Source organism: Lottia gigantea, assembly GCF_000327385.1.
Source record: "Lottia gigantea unplaced genomic scaffold LOTGIsca_135, whole genome shotgun sequence".
Lineage (NCBI taxonomy): Eukaryota > Metazoa > Mollusca > Gastropoda > Lottiidae > Lottia > Lottia gigantea.
Window position 1 is genome coordinate 533,545 of NW_008707526.1, and position 22,517 is coordinate 556,061.

At 33.2% G+C, this 22,517-nt stretch overlaps 1 protein-coding gene across 1 annotated transcript; it reads left to right on the forward strand.

The window, feature by feature from the left end:
• Positions 1-7,830: 7,830 nt before the first annotated feature.
• On the forward strand, positions 7,831-10,833 carry LOTGIDRAFT_225233 (hypothetical protein). Its single transcript, XM_009049414.1, has 4 exons — positions 7,831-7,973; positions 8,404-8,587; positions 8,805-8,932; positions 9,440-10,833. The coding sequence occupies exons 1-4, from the start codon at positions 7,945-7,947 to the stop codon at positions 9,510-9,512; spliced, it is 414 nt and encodes a 137-aa protein (XP_009047662.1). The 5' UTR covers positions 7,831-7,944; the 3' UTR covers positions 9,513-10,833.
• Positions 10,834-22,517: the final 11,684 nt, after the last annotated feature.

Genomic DNA, 22,517 nt, shown 5'->3' on the forward strand with positions numbered 1-22,517 from the left:
CTAAGTCGGTGCTTTTTACATACCAGATTAAGAGTGTACAAGACTACAAGAGGTTTAGGGGTTTGTGTGTTGTCTTAGGAAAGATAGGCATGACTAACTTTTTTGGTATTTTTGAAACTTGTTCCATGAAGTCTTTTTGACAAAGGCATGAGTAGCATGCTCTCAACAGTTCATTGTTTATTGAGTATGGAAAGATTAGTTTTGCATGTAATAGTGCTGATATGTGACATGCATTCTTATAGAAATAGGTGAAGGAAAGGAACAAGATTTGTGTAGCCATATATTCGTATAAGCCTTACTTGCTTCTTTAGTAGTCTAGGGTATATTCCTGTCAAAGATCAGTAGAGTTCATATATTAAAATTGTCAAATTCCTCTTGTCGAAGTTTTGACTTTAGGAAAGAGACCTAGATTCATGAGTTGAAGTCAGTTCAAAATTCATCAAGATCAATGACTTCTGACAGGTTGCTTAGAGCTTTAGAATTTGACGTCATTGCTTTGATTAGTTTGAATGGTAGTTGTGGGTTCAAATCTTGGTTGGCATGTCATCTTTTCTCATTTTCTAGTCGATCCAGCTGTTAATAGGTAGGCTACAGATAATTTCGGAAATATCAATGCCAAGATGTTGCTGGGGTGGTAGTTTTCTTTACATAAGTAATGTGTAAGAGAAGGACAACAATTAAACTCAATTTCAGATGTTAAAAATTAGAACCTGTCTGGTGTTAAGGTGATTTTCAATTAACAAGCTTTAACCTAAAGAAAACTGGATGCAGTTTAACCCATTGGTTTGAAATGAGTTGAAATTTTGATTAATTAATAATTGTCATTCTCTAATATCTTGATGATGCAAGGAAGTTGTTGAATCAAGTCAGCCCTCTAGTTATTTGGCTGTTGGGAGTTAATAGTGTTTATAGACTGTTGTTGGTGAATGAGTTTGATGGTCACAAATGTGTATGTATTCTAATCAATTCAATGAATAGTTGTTGGATTTTGAGACTTTTGTGTTTTTTGGACTTGATGGATGCCAAATGACATTAAAGTTTCTGATAGTCAAATTACTAAAGCAAGTAATTGGAAGTAATGAAAAATATATATTTTTTCAGAACATGCAGTACCAATCGAAAGGATACAGTCGATCATCAACGTATGACCGATATGAGGAGGATACCTCAGACAGACTACGACCAGCAGACGACGGTAGCCCTGATAGCAGGCGTAGTAGTCCCAGATATTACAACAAGTCCTCTTATAATGATAGATATAAAGAGAAGAGAAAAAGTGAGATTTTTAATAGCTTTTATTGATGGCGCTGAGACACTTTTGGTTCATTTCTAAGCTTTCATCATTGATTTGATCAATATTTATTCTTATGAAAGGATTATTTCTTAGAGTCTTTATTCATTGTTAGTTAAATCTTCTAAGCCTTTATTATTGTTTTTGTTGATGTATTCTTAAACTTAAATGATATTGTGGATTTCATTCATATCTAGGATAATGTATCTTATTTAGTTGTTATTCAATTTAAATAACTGTTTGAAAGCACTTGTAATAAAAAACCCAAGTACTAACAATCAGAAAATGTTACGTAATGACAGTAGTAATATGTCACAATATGAGTGTCTGTACTTATTGTGATCATTTATTTTTCCAGCACCTTATGAGAAAAAGGGAAATTCGCTTATGTCAGTTGCTGCCAGTATACGAAGTGGAAACGGATCTTATCACACCCGCGATAGACTGCAACCCTCAAAATATGTCTCATCATCTAGTACCTACAGGGACACGCGGGAAACAAGTCGTGAACCCAATAGAGAGTACAATCGTGATAGAGAGAGGGATACCAGTCGTGAATATAATCGTGATTCCAGAGAACCTGTTCGTGATACCAATAGAGAATCAAGACAATCAGAACCCAAAGAAAAAGATCATAAAACAGAGGTATACATTATAAATTATTTGTTCTGTATATCCCTCTCACACCCAGAAAATTATCTGATGCCATTATCAGTGAATGTCTAGTGTCATTTCTTTACTGCCATGGAACTGATTTATTTAAATCATCATTAATGTTGTCCAAATAATATAGAATCCTGATCTATCATATCAATATCTGATTTTTAAAATTGTTCAAACGTTCACTTATTAGGAAGAATATATTTATTTATAAGAGAGTATGCTATCTATTACATTGTCATGATTAAATAGTTTCAATGTGAGAAATATAATATTCATTTCTATATCTGTAATATGATAACTGCCTTGTAGTACTGATATAATGACCTTCAAGAAGGTGACAGTGAACAGGGCAACATTCTTATTTATTAAATTTGTAAGCTTACTCTGTTTAAAATATATTTCTCAGGTTCAGAAAACAGCAATACGAGTATGTGGAGATTGGTCAGAACATATTAGTTCTTCAGGAAAACGTTACTTCTACCATTGCAAAACAGAAGTATCACAGTGGGAGAGACCAAAGGAATGGATTGATAGGTATGTAGAGCTTCAAACTTGTATAATATCAACCTCACACAGCTGTGTTTTAACTCTGAAGCAAATAATGTGCTCTTCCTACATGATCTATCTTTTATCATTTAGATATTTAGATACTATAGGACAGAGGTATTGATAGAGAATTATATTTGAATCTAGTTCATGAAACTTGACTTTCTTATTTGTTATTAATGCATTGAAAAATTTGGTTAAACTGAACTGTGTTAGCTAATAAAGACGAAATCCATGTCCATAATAAAAATTCTGATTACACACGACTGTTTTGTCTAATCTATTAAGTTAATGTATTATTTATGAATTTCTTTCCAGTCCAAAAACTCCTGAAAGTACAAGATCAAAGGATGGTCGTGGTCCTGTCAAGTCATACCCTTCATCGGCAAGATGTAAGTTTAGTCTTCTATTTCTTTAATGCAATACATAAATAATGTCACTCGACACTCACTCAGTGTGGAAAGCAAGGAGCTAAATTGAAATAGCAGGGCAAAACCAGTTAGGATGAAATGACTATCTGAATGAATTCAAGGTCTTTGATATTAATGTGTTCTATCAGCTGTTAATTAGTCAATTTAAGAAAGGATGTTTGTCAAGCGTATGTTGAATGAACTATGTTATATTTTCAGCTGTTGATGACAGATCGAAACATTCCGGTGAAACAAGATACGACAAGACAAGATCATCAAGTAGTGGTAACACAGACTCATATAAAACAACCCCTGACGTTATTTTTGTTGATAAATATAAGGATAATACAAACACTGTGCCACATACTTATCACAGGAGTAATTCCTCATCTTCAGACCATTATTATAAAGATTCTTATTCTGACTCCACCAGAAAAAATAGTTCCCACCCGTACGCCATGGTCGATCCTGCACGCGTAAGGAATCGTCATGACAGTGATAGTAGACTTACTCCATTAAGTCACGGACACAAAAATAACCGTAAGTATATATATAGTCAATGGAAGTAGTAATTGTAGTGTTATCAATTCTGTTTAATCCGATTCTCTGTGTTTAATAAGGCTTATTATTATCCATACCAGGTAAGACCAAATTTATCATGTGTTAAAACTTACCTTTTCAGGACATTTTTACTTTCAAAAGATTTCAGATTTTTCTCTGTGGAACATACTGGGGTATAGATTAAATTGAATCTCCAATTTTACACAGTAATGTGCTTCAGTATGTTGTAAACTCGATTGGCAATATGGTCTTTCCACGTCTTTGGTTAAAGATTACATTAACATACTATACATTTACACTCCAACACACCAGACATGTCTTTTTACAACACTACTTTCCAGTACATGCCCATTGACTGTAAAAACGACAATTTGATATTGAGAATCCTGAAAATAAGTTCTACATGTCCCACTTCAGTAGGGATGCAGGCTGAAAATAGGTCAGTTGTCTGAAGATCTAATTGCATGAAACTCAGAGTAGCAACATGTTTTTTTTTTAGGCCCTAATTTAATATTTCGCTCTACAATTGAATTATTGAGCACTATTGTAACACTGGTATTTCTATATAGCTCTACAATTGATGTATTGAGCACTATTTTAACACTGGTATTTCTATATTGCTCTACAGTTGATGTATTGAGCACTATTGTAACACTGGTATTTCTATATAGCTCTACAATTGATGTATTGAGCACTATTTTAACACTGGTATTTCTATATAGCTCTACAATTGATGTATTGAGCACTATTTTAACACTGGTATTTCTATATCACTCTACAACTGATGTATTGAGCACTATAATAACAGTGGTATTTCTATATCGCTCTACAATTGATGTATTGAGAACTATTTTAACAGTGGTATTTCTATATCGCTCTACAATTGATGTATTGAGCACTATTTTAACAGTGGTATTTCTATATCACTCTGCAACTGATGTATTGAGCACTATTTTAACAGTGGTATTTCTATATCACTCTGCAACTGATGTATTGAGCACTATAATAACAGTGAAAATGTTTCATTATTGTTATGATTGATAATATTTGCTGAAGGTATGTATAGATCCATGATTACAAATTGGGCCACTGAATCACTGGGATCTGCTGGAAAACGACAGTATCTGATATTTCTAATCAGCTGTCAAGAGATTTGGGACCTATCTTGTAGAAACTATTTTTGGAATGGTGCTGTTGATGGCCTTCCTGGACGTTATTTACCTTCAAGGCTCTGTCTGCCATGCTTGAATTTCACAGTTGGCCCTTTTTTTTTGCAAGGACTTGACGACTGGCCTTTAGCCAGTTTTTTTATTTCTGGTGATTCAGTAGATAGGTTTACAAGATGGCCCGGCCTTGTACTAGAACAATAATGACACTACAGTTATGTCTATTATTCAGAACATGTTAGTGGCAAACGTTTGTTTTAATCCAATTGAAATATCCCATTTAGCACTTAGAACTTTTCAGTCAACACTAGTAGCTAAATAGAAGATTTACTTTTAATGTGGATGAAACTTGATGTGCTTACACATTGGTTGAGATATCTTTAGATAAGTACAAATAGGGCTGGGCATTGTTTATTCAAAAGGATAAATGAAGTACTGAGCTTATATGACAATAAGGGTAAATATTGCAGTTGGTTTTTGAAACAAATGTCATGAAGGGTTTTAAAGATATTGCCTTTGAATCAGTGAAAAATCAGCTGGATTTTTCATCTGGTTTAGTGTGTTATTGAGATCTTGGAAATGTTCACAATTTGAAGATTAAAGGCTATTGAGTTATTGCTATTGGATGAGATTTAGTTGAAATTGTTTCAATGAACAGCATCAGCTTGTGATCTTGACTTGTTATAAGAAGTTCCTAAAAATTGCTATATATATAAAGTTTAAAATAGAACAAAAAATTTATCCAAGGCAGGCCTTATTTCATTAGTTTATCTTTAGTTAAAACCCATGTGTCTAGAACAACTGGTTGAATTAGACTGCTAGATGTCATTCTCAACTTTTTAGTTAATTCTCTTACTTCTTAGCTTTCTTTTTGATAAAAGTTGTTAAAATGGACACATTATTCTCTTTTAAAACAGTCCTGGGACCAAGTCAAGAGCACACTGTCAACCTCATACATTTTACACTTGACAGATTCTCAAACTAAAAACAAATTGAATGATGTATTATATGTGGAATAATGTACATGCCTGAATTCTCCTTTATGCCATGTATTCAGACTCGAGACTGTTATTTAGGGCTGGGTATCGAGTACCATATTAATATTGATTATCAACATGCTATCGATCAATAAACGATTAATAATCAAAATATTTTAAGTGAAAAATCTTCTAAATACTTAATGAGAATCATGTCTAAATTTTTAATTCCATGGGTTATTGTTGTGTTATAGAAGTTTATTCTTGGTTTGATCAGTTATTATCGTTTACAGGTACAGTGGAGAAAATATAACATTCACATTTAATTGATTCATTATAGTGACGATAATCGATTATTACAATTATTTTACCTAGCCCTACTGCTATCTCTTGCAATTCAATTTAAAAGACAAGGAATTGATATATATTTCTTACTTCAGCTATTACCATTAATTTAGTAAATGTAAAGTTAATTTACTAATTGCTCCGACTGAGAGATGACATTTGTAATTCATTTACTATTTTACCAGACAAATCTATGTGCATTAATCGCGTTTTCATCCTTGGTTATTTGACAGTAAACTTCAAAGACTGCACCCACGCCTCGCTTCCACACGGGCTGGAATTTCCTCTTCAGTTTTGTTTTTGGCTCTCTACTTTATGTCAAGATAATTGTTACCAGTATCTAATATCATAAGTACCGGGTATTAGATTTCTGTGAAATTATGCTATCTTACCATGATACAGGGCATCATCTCTTTGACATAAGTTCAAAAATAGTACATACCTGGTGGTTCTTTTGTATTGCATTGTGGTCAGATGTATTTTTTATTGTATTGTGTTTGTATTAATATTCGAATGATACTCATATCCTATGTTATGTGAATTATTGATTATTATTAATGCTATTAAGATAACATCTACAATGAGAGTTATTTCCCTAGACTTAAAACAATTTAAGTTTCATTGTCCTGGAACAATCTGATAAAAATGGATGGCTGGTCATCATTATCACCACAACAAAACAAAGCGTCCAGATCTGCATTTTAAATCAGATTAATCTAATGAAACACTAACTAGGGAAATGCCCAAATATATATCTTATTTAGAAAATCTTATTTAATCATTAATTAGTGCTTGTAGATTTGGTTTCTGTTTAAGTCTCAAGATTTGTAATATTGATATGTTTTAGATTCGAGTCATGAAGATATGGAAATATCTCCTGGTAATACGCCAACGGTAACGAAAACGCCAACGTCAAGTAGTGGGTACTATCCTACTACGTCACGTCTAGCACCGTTAACTGGTGGAATACAGTCAAACAATATTATACCTCACACTACCAATACAACCAGCCTTTCTATGTCTACAACTCAACCTAAACAAGACAACATCAAAGAAATAGGTACATTATCAATATAATCTGTATGGTCTAATTTATTTCTGGACTGTCATTGTTTCTCCACATTTTTCTGGGGTTTTCTAGTTTTATGATTATTATATGGCTTATAATTGAATACCGGTAATTCAAATTTTCTATCAGATGTCTGTGGTTTTATAGAAATGCTTTAACCATATGTAATTACTTGCTAAAAAGAAGCTTTTAATATTTACCCATCAATAGAAATTCTCTTTACATGGTGACAAAGTATTTCATCTCTGTGGTAAATAGTATGAAATGGATGCAATTAATTAATGTATTTAATTTATATGATAATTAATCTGTTTTATGTTTCAGCTTTACAAACTTTACAAAAGTTACAAGCTGCTCTCAATTTACAAATAGAATGGACACAAAACAGTAAGTTTGTATTTTGATTTATATATCGCGCTTTCTGAATTGTCTTGACCTGTTATTGCATGATGTTATTGCACTGTACTAGCCTAATAGAATTACCAACTATATGTTGCTATTTGAGGCACATTTGAGATTTCAGCCAGCAGGCTTCAGGCCTTATCAACTTCTGACATGAGTGTACCATTTTTCAATGTAAAATCCCAAACAAATTTCCATTGTAAGTCTTTTCGAAACCTAGGCCAGATGTCGATTTTGAGTTTGTAGTGTTTATGTATATATGTGCATTTAAAAAATTTGAAATGTTTTTTTTTCTACAGTGACTCAGAATGGTCCAAGTCAAAAAGATGAATTGAGAGTGAGTCCAAACACACACCCTGATCTATCTCAACAACAGTTATTACAGTTAGCATCTTTACAGTCTTCTACTAGTGGTGCTGGTACTCCCCTTCCTCTCACCATCACTACAACACCTAGTATCAGTACACCACTAGTTAATACTGATCATCAGAATGGTGCTGGTGGTGCCAGTCCAATGTCTGAACTCTCAGAACATGGTTCCTGGTAAGTATTGTTCACAGGATGTGATTGAAAGTTCAAATTGTTCAATGTCTGATGTTCTGGATGAAGTCATGATTTCTATAAAGGTCTAGAAGTTGTCTGGGTTAATAGATGTTATTAATATGAATGTTTGAATGTTGACTAGTGATGTGATATTGATGATATCTGCTTGTAAGATTGTTAATAACAGCCTTAATGTGAGGACTATCTTAATTTCAAAATTGCTGAATTTGCATTGAAAATTAGAATATGATTCTGAACTATGTATTGCTGAAATTTTAATTATTGCATGTGTCTGAAATTAAAGTCATTCAGCTGGTAACGTAAACTTAAATGATGCATAATTGCTAAGGTACTCAATGGGCTATCTTTGTAGTCTTGGAATTTTTGACTTATTCTTCAGAAAACTGTTAACAAACTTTTTAAATTTCAGTCACAGCCCTGCCAATAGTACGACTAGTTCTCAGAACGCCCCTGTCAACACCAGCGCCTTATCGGGGGCTGGGTTCAGTAAAAAGGATCAGTCAGCTGAACTCCAATCAACATTTAGTAATTATTATAATGAAAAATTAATTGGTCATGTGATGGGTTGGCAAGCTGATCTAGCTGAGAGAGAGGTAAGTGGCCAGTTTGAAGATCAATTCCTTGTATTGTTGACAGTGTAAATCTATTGTTGAAAGGATGGTAAACTGCAGTATAGTTGAATGAATAATATCAGTATGGGGACTATCTGAAGAAGATTCAGAGGTGACAATTCATTCGTGAAGTTTTGTCCAGTTTTCTGAAAGATAAAAAACATATCGTCCCTCTTTTCATCAAATAAATATTTTACAGGCAAAGAGATACTGGCAAGAAGCTCTAACTGTTGGAAGTCACCATTGTAGTCAGATATCAGTAGAATTGACCAAGGCCAGATCTTTAGTTAGAGTGGCTGAGATAGAATCTACTTTACATGAACAAAGGTAGGCATTTTAATAAGTAAAATGATCTTTTAAACATACTTGTGTCTAATCTAAAGCAAAGTTAAACACTACACCAATGTTAAAACAGTCTCAGCACAGCTCATTGTCTCAGATTGTGATTGAATTATCAGATTTATCAGAGATTCTTGAGAGTTAAAACATAAAAAAAAATTGTACGAATTCTTCAAGACTCCTCCAAGAGAAGTACCATCAGGTGTTTTTAAAAGAGTCATGATATACAATCAATAAGCTTACAATTTAATTTCAGTTGAAAACTTAGATATATATCATTTGATTGTGTGTGTAATGATACACTTGTAAATTACCAGACAAGCACCAAAAACAAACATGATTTACTGGAAATATTTTCTTAATATTTTGCAAAAGTTCACATGCTCAAATAGAACTATTTTAGATATCAATTGACATAACATAGCATATTTTATTGTGAATTTATTGCCATTTAATAGCAGAATATTTAATATTTGATATTTATATTTATTTCAGAATATTGTTTCTAGATAAACAGATAGCTGAGATAGAGAATTTAAAACCTCCGTCATCTTTATTACCATCCTGACACCATAACTCTCTTTCTTATTATATATACATATTTTTATATCTTTATTTATCATTTTATTCTTTCATTTCTTCATTTCTTCTCTCTATCTCTTGGCTATGGCATTACACAGTTGCTTCCCTTGACGTCAATAATGGCCGACAATGTAACCCTTATCATTTGTATTGCAATATTATGAATGAAGTTTGTAGCTTTGTAAATTGTGGTATGCTAAATTTTGAAAATGACTGTCAGGTTATTTGTATCTTTATGAAATAAATCACCGTATATACGTGAATTAGTCACTGCTACTGATTTCATATCATCAACATTAGTCTAATCAGATATCAACAATTATATTCATGTTGGAAAACGTATGGTAATTAAACAAGTTTGTGTTTGTGGTACAATGAATGTATTTTGAGTATCAGTTATTGTTTCTGGTGATACTGATTACCTTAATACAACAGATCATCTATAGATCAAACCTTTAGAATTATCAGATTACATATTAACTACCTTGGTATATTCAAATTCCTATGTGTATTAAATAATACATGGATCAATATTTTTTAAATCAAATTCAAAGCTAAAATAAAATTTCACCTTGTACAGATCATGAAGTATTCATTGAGGTTCACTGTGATCAATTGCTTGTCCATATTTCTATTCTTATTAAAAGTATGGCTGGTTTTTTTTTTAGACCAAATGATAATGCAGTCTAATTAAAATTAAACCAAACTTTGTTCTGGTTTTTTTTTTTGTTAGCTTTTATTTTTAATATACTCACTTCAGTTAGGGTCTAACGACAGCCTTCATTGACTTTTTGTTTGAAATACCCTAACTGAAGTGGCTATAATAAAAATAAATGGTAATAAAAGATGGAAGGAAAGTTTAATTTAATTTAGATTAGACTGATAATAATGAAGCCTTGTTTAAAGTGTATCAAGTTTGTATCATTGAGAGTGTGACTGACATTTATCAGACTTTTATCAAATAATATGAAAGAATAAATTTAGTGATTAGTATTACATTGAATACTTTAAATTATCTATTTTCAAGAGTTTTTCCTTGGAAGTAGATTTGTAAGAACATCCATTTTATGAAGTACCAGTAAAAGTGCTAAAGTTGATATACAGGAACATGAAAGGGTCCAAAAGCTTTATACGGCTGTATACTTATTGTATGTTTATTTTTGAAATCCCATTTTCAATAAGACAAGAAGATTTATTACTATATAGGGCTATATATTTAGATAATAACAATAAAAATTCTCACTGTTGAAATAGTGTTCAATACATCAATTGTAGAGCAATATAAAAATATTAAGACAGAAACATCTAAAAAAATTGTTAAGTTTTTTTTAAGGTGATACTACGTCTGAGAATGAACACAAAATTTAAGTTCTTAAGAATGGTCAATATGAGTATAAATATTCATCAGTGAACTTACCTGGTGTCATTAATTTACAACAGAATCCCAGGAAAATCTAGAAAATTCATAAAACTAAGTAATTATTGAAAAATGCTTAATCTTAAAATTAATAAAGTTATTATTAGTTAATTGCATGTTTATGGATAATTACTTATTTTTTGGAATTTATCTGATTATATAAGGATTCTGTTGAATGATGAACTGATGAATATAATATGTTCTTATTGACCAAGTTTAAAATTCTTAAATTTCATGTTCATTCTAAGACATTGTATTCCTTTAAGTTAGCACCCAGTAAAACTCGTCCCTTGAATTATTTTTTTTTGAAATTTTTCATTAAGACTTTGTCTTGCTAAAAATAACTAATAACTGTTTCAGTGAAGCTTAATTTACTGTCTTGATGTCAGCTCAGAGCTTATTTACCAAGTTTCCTTAACTTGAAAACTTGACTTTAGATGATTTTAATGTTCTAGTCATCTCATTGGTCAATCACTTAAATTGATTTTGAATTTATTTCTATTATCCAATCAGATCATTGTATCATTGCATCAAATTTTTCGAGAATGTCCCAGATCTTTTTCTTTTGAATCAAAGATGGATACTTAATTAGCTTTTTTCCATCCTGAATATATGAATAAATCCAAAATATTGATTCTATCTGCACAAATATTCTTACTGGAGTTGTTAGAGAACATGACTGGCAAATAAAATCAAATCATCAGACCTGATATGAAAAAACTGAATTCAACCATACAGTGGCAATTAATATAAATGGCTTCAGTATGAAATTCATACTATGAATAGACCGAAACATCTACCTCTTTTCCAGCCTCAGATAGATATTTAGGCAGTTGTCACTATCTGAGGCTGGAATGGAGACAGATGATTCGGACTACAGTGTGAATGAATGATAGCCAGAAAAAGATATTTATGCAAATCTGAAAAGGCATAGAAACATAAACAAGAACTAGCAATCTATTTTCTTTTGGGTAGAATATATGGTCATGGAAACTTTACAAGCCATAGTACTGTCATCAGAAACTTCTCAAACTAGTGTTGCTATTCGCCGATCTTTGGCAGTTTCCGTAAAACAGAATCTGTTACAGAGTGCCAGTAGAACTTTCTGGTAGACTGTTTAAAGATAATACATGACGAGAACTAGCTGATCTTTTAGAATCTCTTCCAGGCAATCAGATATCTTGATATGAGAACCTCAGATCTACTACAGATCCAAAACCTGTATATCTATAACCTTTCAGATCACCTCAATATAAATTAGACATGAACATGTTTATGATTTGAATCCTTGATAGATGTGTATGAATATCTCTGTTTGACTCTGTAGCTGTGGTTTCCTATTATACTATAAATAGATTATTATAAATGTTTTGAAGAATTGTTATGTATAAAGTGTGTAAATATCAAGTTTGGGGAAAATGAAAGTAGATTTAGTGATCAGAAACATTTCACAAAGCAACATGCTAAACCATTTGAATCAATTGACATTTTCAATGAAAATAAAATTGGTGCTTTGTTAAATGTATCTTAAAAATGTGGACATGCATATTAAAACTGGCTTTGAAATTGTGATCCAAACTTGCTATTCAAGATTATTTTGAAATGTTACCATTTATTTGGTCATAAGATCAAAATGCAAGTTATTATGTTATTATTGTTACATTTTGAACTAAAATTGATTTTAAAGGGCCTGTTATTATTGATTATTGTAAATTATTAATGATAGGCCAAATCTAAAATATTGAGAAAACACTGCAAAAAGTAACTGTCTGAGTAAATAACCGCTCATAATGGATTGTTTTCAGAGCAAAGTTTGTATGCATGTCCACATTATCAATGAATGTTTTGTGAATGATGTATGTTATAGAAGAGTAGTATGTGCCAGTACAAATGAGAAAGTAAGGCTGTAACATTGTTAATTGTTCTGGTACTATATTTGTAATATCATACAGGCTGTATAGATTCTCCTGTTTTTATTGACATAGGTCTAACATGTTTATAGTTGGAATTTAGAAATGTAATCAAAATAATCAAACATAACAATATTACCTATTTGAACTCTTCTTAAAGGGGTTTTATGTTTATGATTATTAAAATAACATAATAAGCCGCCGATTTGGAGATACCAATGTACCCCAATTTTGGAGACTGCTATAACAAGCTATAACAAGATGCACATTTTTCAGACTGGATAGAAGTATTTCTTGATGTTTGAATGTTATGGAGATTTATGTTAGCATTGTGGAAGTATTACTATAGTGCCAGTATAGTTTATCAGCCTATTTTTCTATTCATCTTAAGATTGTAAAATATCATTTATGAAATAATGGACAAAATAAACATTGTCGTTACATTAACTTCAAATCTAATGTAGTGGTTCACTTGGCTAAATAAAATTGTATAAAGACCTTAAACTATGCCTTTATTTCTTAGCTTTTAATTTAGATGCCCTTTGCCATGTGTTGACTGAATTTCACATTTGATGTGGATGAATAAATGCATTGTCAGCAGCATAGTTTCAGCTTTATGAGGTTAAAAAAAAAACATGCCAGCTTAAGTGACCATCAGAATATAATATATGAAAGTGAGATGTTTAAAATATTTTATTTAAACCGTCTGCCACAAGGGTATTCCCAATCTATTACTCCCTTTCCTAGCTCTAAAAAGTAGAATTCGACCTGGCATTTGATTTTACCGCTCTAAAATATAGCATTAGACTTTACATTTCATTTTATTGCACTCAAAATGCTACATTCCACTTCCATTGGACATTCCCTCAATTCAAGCTCTACAAATTTAGCATTAGACTTTACATTCCCTATTTTCTATAGCTATAAAGATAAAGCATTCCACTTGACATTCCCTTTATATAGCTCTAAAAATGTAGCATTCCACTTGACATTCCCTTTCCTGGGTTTAAAAATGTAGCATTCCACTTGATATTCCCGTTCCCGGGTTTAAAAATGTAGCATTCCGCTTGACATTCCCTTTCCTAGCTCTCAAAAAGTAGCATTCTCCTTGACATTCCCTTTCCTAGCTCTAAAAATGTAGCATTCCACTTGACATTCCTTTTCCCAGCTTTGAAAATGTAGCATTCCACTTGACATCCCTTTCCCAGCTTTAAAACCGTAGCATTCCACTTGACATTCCCTTTCCTACCTCTAAAACTGTAGCATTCACCTTGATATTCCCTTTCCTAGCTCTAAAATGTAGCATTCCACTTGACATTTCCCTTTTTTCTTCTCTAAAAATGTAGCATTCCACTTGACATTCCCTTTCCTTCTCTAAAAATGTAGCATTCCACTTGACATTCCCTTTCCTAGCTCTCAAAATGTAGCATTCCACTTAACATTCCCTTTTCTTCTCTAAAAATATAGCATTCCACTTGACATTCCCTTTCCTTCTCTAAAAATATAGCATTCCACTTGACATTCCCTTTCCTAGCTCTCAACATGTAGCATTCTCCTTGACATTACCTTTCCTAGCTCCCAAACGTAGCATTCCACTTAACATTCCCTTTTCTTCTCTAAAATATAGCATTTCACTTGACATTCCCTTTCCTAGCTCTCAAAATGTAGCATTCTCCTTGACATTACCTTTCCTAGCTCTCAAAATGTAGCATTCCACTTGACATTCCCTTTCCTTCCCTAAAAATATAGCATTCCATTGACATTCCCTTTTCTTTTCTAAAAATATAGCATTAAACATGACATTCTATTTTCTTCTCTAAAAATGTAGCATTCCAACCCTTTCTCAGCTCTAAAAATGTAGAATTCCACTTGACATTCCCCTAGCTTTAAAAATGCAGCATTGAATTTGAGATTCCCTTTCCTTCTCTGAAAATGCAGAATTCCATTGACATTCCCTTTTCCTTGCTGTAGCATTAGTCTTGACATCCACTTTCACTGATAAAAATGTAGCATTCAACTTAGCATTCTCTTCCATTGGCTCAAAATGTAGCATTTAGCAGGACACACCATATCCGTGCTAAGCATTAAACTTGGCATACCCATTCTATTCCTTTCCCTTTCTCTAAAATGTAGCATTCGATAAAGCAATAGACTTTACCTTCGGTTTAGAACCAACACGGTTTGTAATTCACGAAGTCTGATGGAATAATTGCCATAGGAAAATGAGGAATAAAGATTTGTGAATTTGTTTAATGAGTGACATAGACATGGTAATAGATCTTCCAATAAACTTATAGATTTCTTCATTATAGTTCCCGCTACAATTTATCATCTTATTCTACTCATTTATTATTCTATTTCCCTCTCGATTAACTCACGTCTATAGTTGTAAGGGAGAGAGTAGGAGATTTACTTTGACAATAGTAAGCTGTTTGTTCTGTGGATCTCGTGTAAGTAAGGCGTTGAGAGTTTCGAGTTGTTCAATGAAATAGGCGTTCGCTAGTTAATCTGGATGTCCATTAGATTATCTTTTTGTCCCGTTTCAAATAGAAAGCCAATGACCACAAAAGCTGCAACTACATCCCTGAGATATCTAGCACATAGTTTGAAACGTTATGAGTTCAGAGATTCTATTCTGGTTGAAGGTTGAAATATTTGGTCGTAAGTTATGAGCTTTCAACAGACTTTACTTTAATTAAATAGTTCGGATTAAAACAACACGAGAGAGATACCGAGTAACAGTAATCTAAAACGACCAGTCAAGCACCATCAATCACCGGATTATTGAGAACTAAATGACAATCTTCTCAACTCTTAACACAGTTCATGAATAACTTGGCCATTCTCTCAACTTACAGACATTTGTAGACCAAGCTATTCACATGACTGACCTTAGTTCGTATCGGAAGTTACTAAGAACTAAATTATAGTTGTACGCCTTTCTTTTAAGCATCTTTTTGCGCTAATGAAGACCAACTAATCGAGAATTTCTTTAGCAAGGCTTTGGAAATGGCCTTGATGATAATCCAACTAGAACATTAACGTTTTTTTTTCAAATTAAAAAGGTTCCTGGGGAACTGAAGGACAACTGATAAATGGCAACGGTTTCACGAGAAATTGTCCCACATTGTCAGCTACGGTAGGCATATGGCTAGTAATCCCGTCTGTTAGATATAGGATGCAACAAAGCATTATAAATACTGTCGTATATTACATTCTAATCCGCTTCATTGTGCTCTACAGCGACACACCATATTGAGTTATTCTGAAAAGTAAGATAACCACGGCCAGTTCAGTCTTAATAAGGTCGTCAGTTCCACCTGGTCATGTTTTGATTAATTTCTCTATTTGTGCTTTCTGATCAAATTCCTGGCCATTTCAAGCCTCATTAAATTCATCTCGCTCGTTTTCTGTTTTTATAGCATGAATTCCACTGGCCATGATTCTTTGTCAACCAATTAAGCCTATTTCTGTAGGCTGAAAGAAAAGCGAAACGGATTCCAGAGTAATCTTACTCCGTTTGAGGCGGAAAACTGCTTCTGTGAAGTATAGGTAGGTCCACCCATATTTTAATTTCTGCTGCAATGGTATGAATTTTCTAAACAATAGAATTTAAGGCCCCAACGCTGTATTAAACGGAGTGGTATCAGTTCTCCCAGAACCTTCCATAGTCAGAGGGCGCGTCACCCGACCGAGCTCCGACCTCTCACTAACATCCCAGGCAATGACGAATTTTTATACGCCCATATGGAAATGTGGACGTGTAATGCCGTCGCCCCTGTCCGCCCGTCCACATTTGTTGTATGCACGATAGAGGCTACAGTTTTTATCTGATCTTGATGAAACTTGGTTTGCATGTATATATTGATAAGATCTCGGACAAGTTCGAATTTGGTAATAGTTGGATGAACGGTTTCAGAGTTATTGCCCTTGACTTAGTAAAAACGCGTTAAATTTGGCTTGTACGCATGATAAAGACTGCAAGTTTCATCCGATCTTAATGAAGCTTAGTATGCATGTATATATCGATGAGATTTCGGTAAAGTTCAAAATTGGTAAAAATCGGATAATCGGTCTCAGAGTTATTGCTCTTGACATAGTAAAATCGCGTTAAAATTGCCTTGTATGCCCAATGAACGCTACCATTTTGATACCATCTTGATAAAACTTAGTATGCATGTATATATTGATTAGATCTCAGTCAAGTTTGAAGTTGGTAATAATTGGATGAACGATTTCAGGGTTATTGACTTAGTAAATTTTGGGTTTTAGGCAGGCTATAGACTACAGTTTTTATCCGATATTGATGAAACTTAGTATGCATGTATATATTGATGAGATATCGGTCAAGTTTGAATTTTGTCATAATCAGATGAATGGTTTTGGAGTTATTTCCCTTGATTTTGTAAAAACCCTACAAATTTGGCTTGCAGTCATAATACAGGGTGCAGTTTTTATCTGATCTCGATGAAACTTGTTTTGCATGTATATATGGACAAGATCGCAGTCAAGATGAAATTGGTAACAATCGGGTGAACGGTTTTGGAGTTATTGCCCTTGAATTAATTCAATGCGTCTAATTTGGCTTGTACTCCTGATAGAGACTACATTTTTTATACGATCTTGATGAAACTTGGTATGAGATCTCTGTAAAGCTTGAAATTAGTAAAAATAGAATGATTGGTTTCAGATATTAAACCACTACAGACTTTGTTACTTTGTTATGATTTCTGACAGCTGGTAGTGGGCGTATGTTACCTTGCCTAGATGCTATCTTTCTAAAAAAGAAAAAGATAAAAAATTAAAAGCCCCCAGAAGTTCAGAACGTTTCATTATCTGAATAATGCGAAATGGTACCAGGCCTCGAGAAACTTTCCAGTTGCAGGGGGCGTCACTCGACTATTTTAACGCTAACCTCCGAGCTCTCACTTATATCACAGGCCAACAATAAACAGTATTATTTGTATGCCACAATTTCGATCCCCTCTCTTTTCTCTGATTTACACCAACTAAAATTACCTAGTTTGACATTTAATGGACGGTTGAGATTTAAAGCCATCGGTTTGACCAATTCATTTAATTTTATGGGTTGCAGGGTTTGCTAATCAGTGGTGCGTCTCAAATAGAAGGGACTGCAGTCCATACCTATGTAAAATGTAGCATTTACCACCAACAAAATTCCATTTTAGATAGTCAAACGACATTGATTTTCCGACAATAAGAAAGACGAGTTGTTATTCCGTAACCCCTCACTCAGTGTAATGAGCTATTCCAAGAAAATAGCCAGGAGAAGTTCCATTGATTACCGGAATAGGTCGCCTGCTAGTTGAAGAGAAAGCGCGCGTCTTTTCTATAGTCAGACGACAAGAAGATGGCCTAATAATGGATGATTTGTGAAAGAAAGCGTATAAGAAGAATCGAGTCGTAGTGAAAGTTGCTTGGTGAGTAGAGATTTGTGTATTCATTAATATCAGAAATATCTGTCTTCTGGAAACCAGTTGCATAGTGACAAAATTTGGCGCCAAATTTAGAGCAGTGGTGTAAAATTTAGGCGGGAACGTGACCACATTAATTCATATTAATGTCAGATATGATTCTAGATTAATAGTCGATTGAATGATAGAATTAGTCACCTAGTTTCTATAGAATGTTTTGGTTGTCTTATTGAATTTGTCAGACTTCTTACGGTCATTGACTATTCAAATATGGGTTATTTATTGCATTATCAATCCCCATTTTGTTCAACCCAAATAATTAAAATATAGAAAAGTATAGTGTTTGAAGCAATTGCTACCAGAGTAGATGAGGAAGATGTCAAATATATAGGCTATATCAATATCAATAAATATATACATGTATAAACCATGTATAAACATGTATAAACCATATTGTAAGCTTGGTGGATACTGAGAGCGGCACTGCAACTTCAGAAACTGTCATCACAATACTTTTCATAATGGATATCTTTGAACTTAAAGCTAATGGGCCAAGGAAGACATGGTTTGGCAATGCTGAGGTCTTTGTTTTTAGATTATTGAAGCAGAAAACCTCAATGGCATCAGTGATTTGGAATAGTCAGCATCTTCAACCTTCCTTGGACTACATCTCAAGAAGCTTACAACTAATAGGCTGTAGATGACACAGTTTTCCAATTTACTGCCGCTGCCCTGAGGCCTGTCTGTTTAGATCATTATATCAAAACAGATTTTTGGTATCAAAATCAATACTGGCTTATGGCTTATAGAGAGTGTCTGTACTTCAGTAGTGACCCAATTTTAAGTACTGGTATGACCCATTATATACACTGGTCCAATAACTATATCGAAATATAGCATATTTCCTCATAGACAAGTAAGCTGGTCCACAATGCCATCTAAAGCGTTGACCATTGTCACATTGGCTTTGATTGGCGAAATCAAAGTCATGCACTATAGTAATATCATTGGGGCTACCAGTTGTCAACGCTACATAGACTCAGTCTTGCTCAATACAGAATTCTAACTGTGATATACAGTACCTGTTGTTAGTGTAGTGATAAGCAAACACAACAGGGGTCCAGTTTAATAGATGAGGACATGTGCAATAATCAGTTTCCCCTAGGCAATCCAAATTCTGATAATGAAGATTCCAGATGATTAATTTAAAACATGTTTTCATCGTTACTCTTGTAGCAAACCTGCCCTCACTTGGTTTATGGATTCCCTCCTTTAATGAATAATATATGAGTATGGGCAAACACTCTAGTCTGAGGAAACTGGTTACTGGAAACTGTCTATAAATTGATAAAGGCATTACCCAAGTGTTTTGTTGAGGTAACTCTTCAGAAGTTTTCGACAACTCCAATGAGGTCATCTAGCACCATGTGACAATGTCATACCTATTACAATAAACAATTTATATCAGAACTGTATATAACCGAGAGTACATGTATACAGTAATAATTAGAAATCACTAGAGAGATGTCTTTGGTATGATTACAAGTATCTGGTGATTCCATTTGTTCTAACTAAAACAATGTTTCTCCATTAACCATTATAATGGCAGACTCTTATTCTAACCAGAACTATTACTGGAGGAATTAATGACATAAAACAGATGCTTGAACTAAAACAGTTAGTAATAGAGAAGATGTTTGCCATCATAAAAAAGCATGGACCATCATTTAGTTTGTAATCCAAAAGACTCTCATCTGAATTGCAACACACATTGAAGATGTTGTCTGGATCAAGACTAGCCTGTAACACAGGTTTAGGAACACAGTGGATCATCCTGTGGAAAGAAAAGTTAGATGATGTTTGGTATTTCTATAAACAGAAAATAATACTTGTAAACCACCCTCTGGAATATAACCCAGAGTAATTTGCTTTTTGGTGTCAAGAACAAACTTCTTGAAAAGAAAAAAAAGTTGAAAATAGTAAGATCAGTTGTTTCCCAGCAATATGCATAAAAAAGAAAATTTTCATTGAATCATTTTATCTATTAGTACCCAAATAAATGTGTGAGCCGCCGAAAATCTGCAACTAAGCCGCCAGCAATTACTATGTAGTATTAGTAACACTTAGTGCAAAAGGTATTTTTTGCTCAAAGCTGTGGCTAGCCAGCTGGTGTTATGTCAAACCAACCCTAGCCATCACAGGTTTTGGCTAAGCTGTAGCCAGCTGAAAATAGGCAAGCGGTCGATACCCAAAAGAATTGACCATGTTAAGGTGGAGTGATGTTTTGGAATAGGACTTATCCAGCATTGTTTTCCTATAATATATTATGAAACATTGTATCTTCCTATTGGCCTGCAGTGTTAGATAAGCTTGGTCAGATTTTGTCTGACTTGGAAAGATTCAGATTAAACACCCTAGTTTAAAAAGTTAAAATATGACTCCCTGGGTATTGATAGGGACATTAATATTACCTAATGAACAAGGGTCTTGACAGCTCAAAGGGCATCATGGGAAATCTGCAAATTGCCGATAATACATTAGATCCTCTCAGCTATTATTCATGTAGTGCTTGTTGTTAAAAAATTGATTATCCTTTATAACAAGTGACGATTTTGTTTTAACACTTATAATCTGATGTTATTTTCTGCATTAAATTTGGTTGGGGGTGATTTTATCTTGAATATATGTAAATAATCTTCTGAAGTAATAGAAATGTATGAGAATCCAAAATTACTTCAAACTATGAATTTTACTCACTATTTCTATATATGTCTTTTCTATATCAAAAAGTATATTAAAATAATGAGTCATCATTTTAACATTCAATCGCGGATAATTCTGGACATGGATTTGTAGGATCAAATTTTGATGGTGAGCTGTGAACACTATTACTGATTACTCAGCTTAAAAAATTGGTTGATATTAGTCTTGAATATATGTGAATAATCTTTAGAAGTACTTGAAATGTTAGAAAATCCCCAAATTCCTTTAAAAAACACTTGAAACTAGAAATTTTACTCACTGTATGTCTTTTCTACGTATCACAGAGCATCTTAAAATGATGAGTCATCATTTTAACATTCAAACACGAATAATTCTAGACATACATGGATTTGAAGGCTCCAATTTCAATGGCGAGCTTTCAACACTATATCTGATGAGCTTAGCTAAAAAAAATTCCTGTTTCTGAGACTGAAGTATAATTGGTAAAAAAAATTGCACATCTGTCCCTTTAAATTTGTTTTACTGAGTTATAGGTTTCAGTAAGCTGTTATAGCAAATGTTTAGAAGATTCTCTTTAAAGCTTTAAAAACTTCTAGATAGGTCCAGGGTTCATTACAGACATTATAAGATAGGCCTTCATCCCTGTTTCCCCTGTAGTGTAAGTGGTGTAGGTCCAGGGGATGAATATTGAAGTGAGAGTTTACTGGGTATATTCGTTAAAATTTTGTATAATAGTCTAAAAGAAGAATTGAAAGAATTGATTTAAAACGGTTTAAAAATTATATTGTTTTTGTAAAAGTTTTATCAGTTCATGAAACACGGATTACTCCCTCTAATAAAATTAATAGTAAAACCGTTCTGAACTTCACAATAGATATTGACTTATTATTTGTCATCGGGAGACTAGACTTAATAAAATCAATGTTATTTTTTTAAGCTGGCACTCACTCTCCATTTTAAGAAATTAAAATCATTATTGTGCAGCTGGGTAACATAATTGATATGTTATCTGATTCATGATTGATGAATTGTCAATTTATATGTAAAAACTAGGGTCAAAACAAGGCTTTTTTTTCATTGAGGCAAAAATCTTTGAAATCAGACGTGTCTTTCATCATAATTCTTATGGTAGACTCCAAACAGTTACCACTTGTACATCAGTTACAACCTTTACCATAGATATCAGTTATACCATCGACATCAGTTACCACCTTTACCATAGACATCAGTTACACCATAGACATCAGTTACAACCTTTACCATAGACATCAGTTACCACCTTTACAATAGATATCAGTTACACCATAGACATCAGTTACAACCTTTACCATAGACATCAGTTACACCATAGACATCAGTTACAACCTTTACCATAGACATCAGTTACAACCTTTACTTTACCATAGACATCAGTTACACCATAGACATCAGTTACAACCTTTACCATAGACATCAGTTACACCATAGACATCAGTTACAACCTTTACCATAGACATCAGTTACAA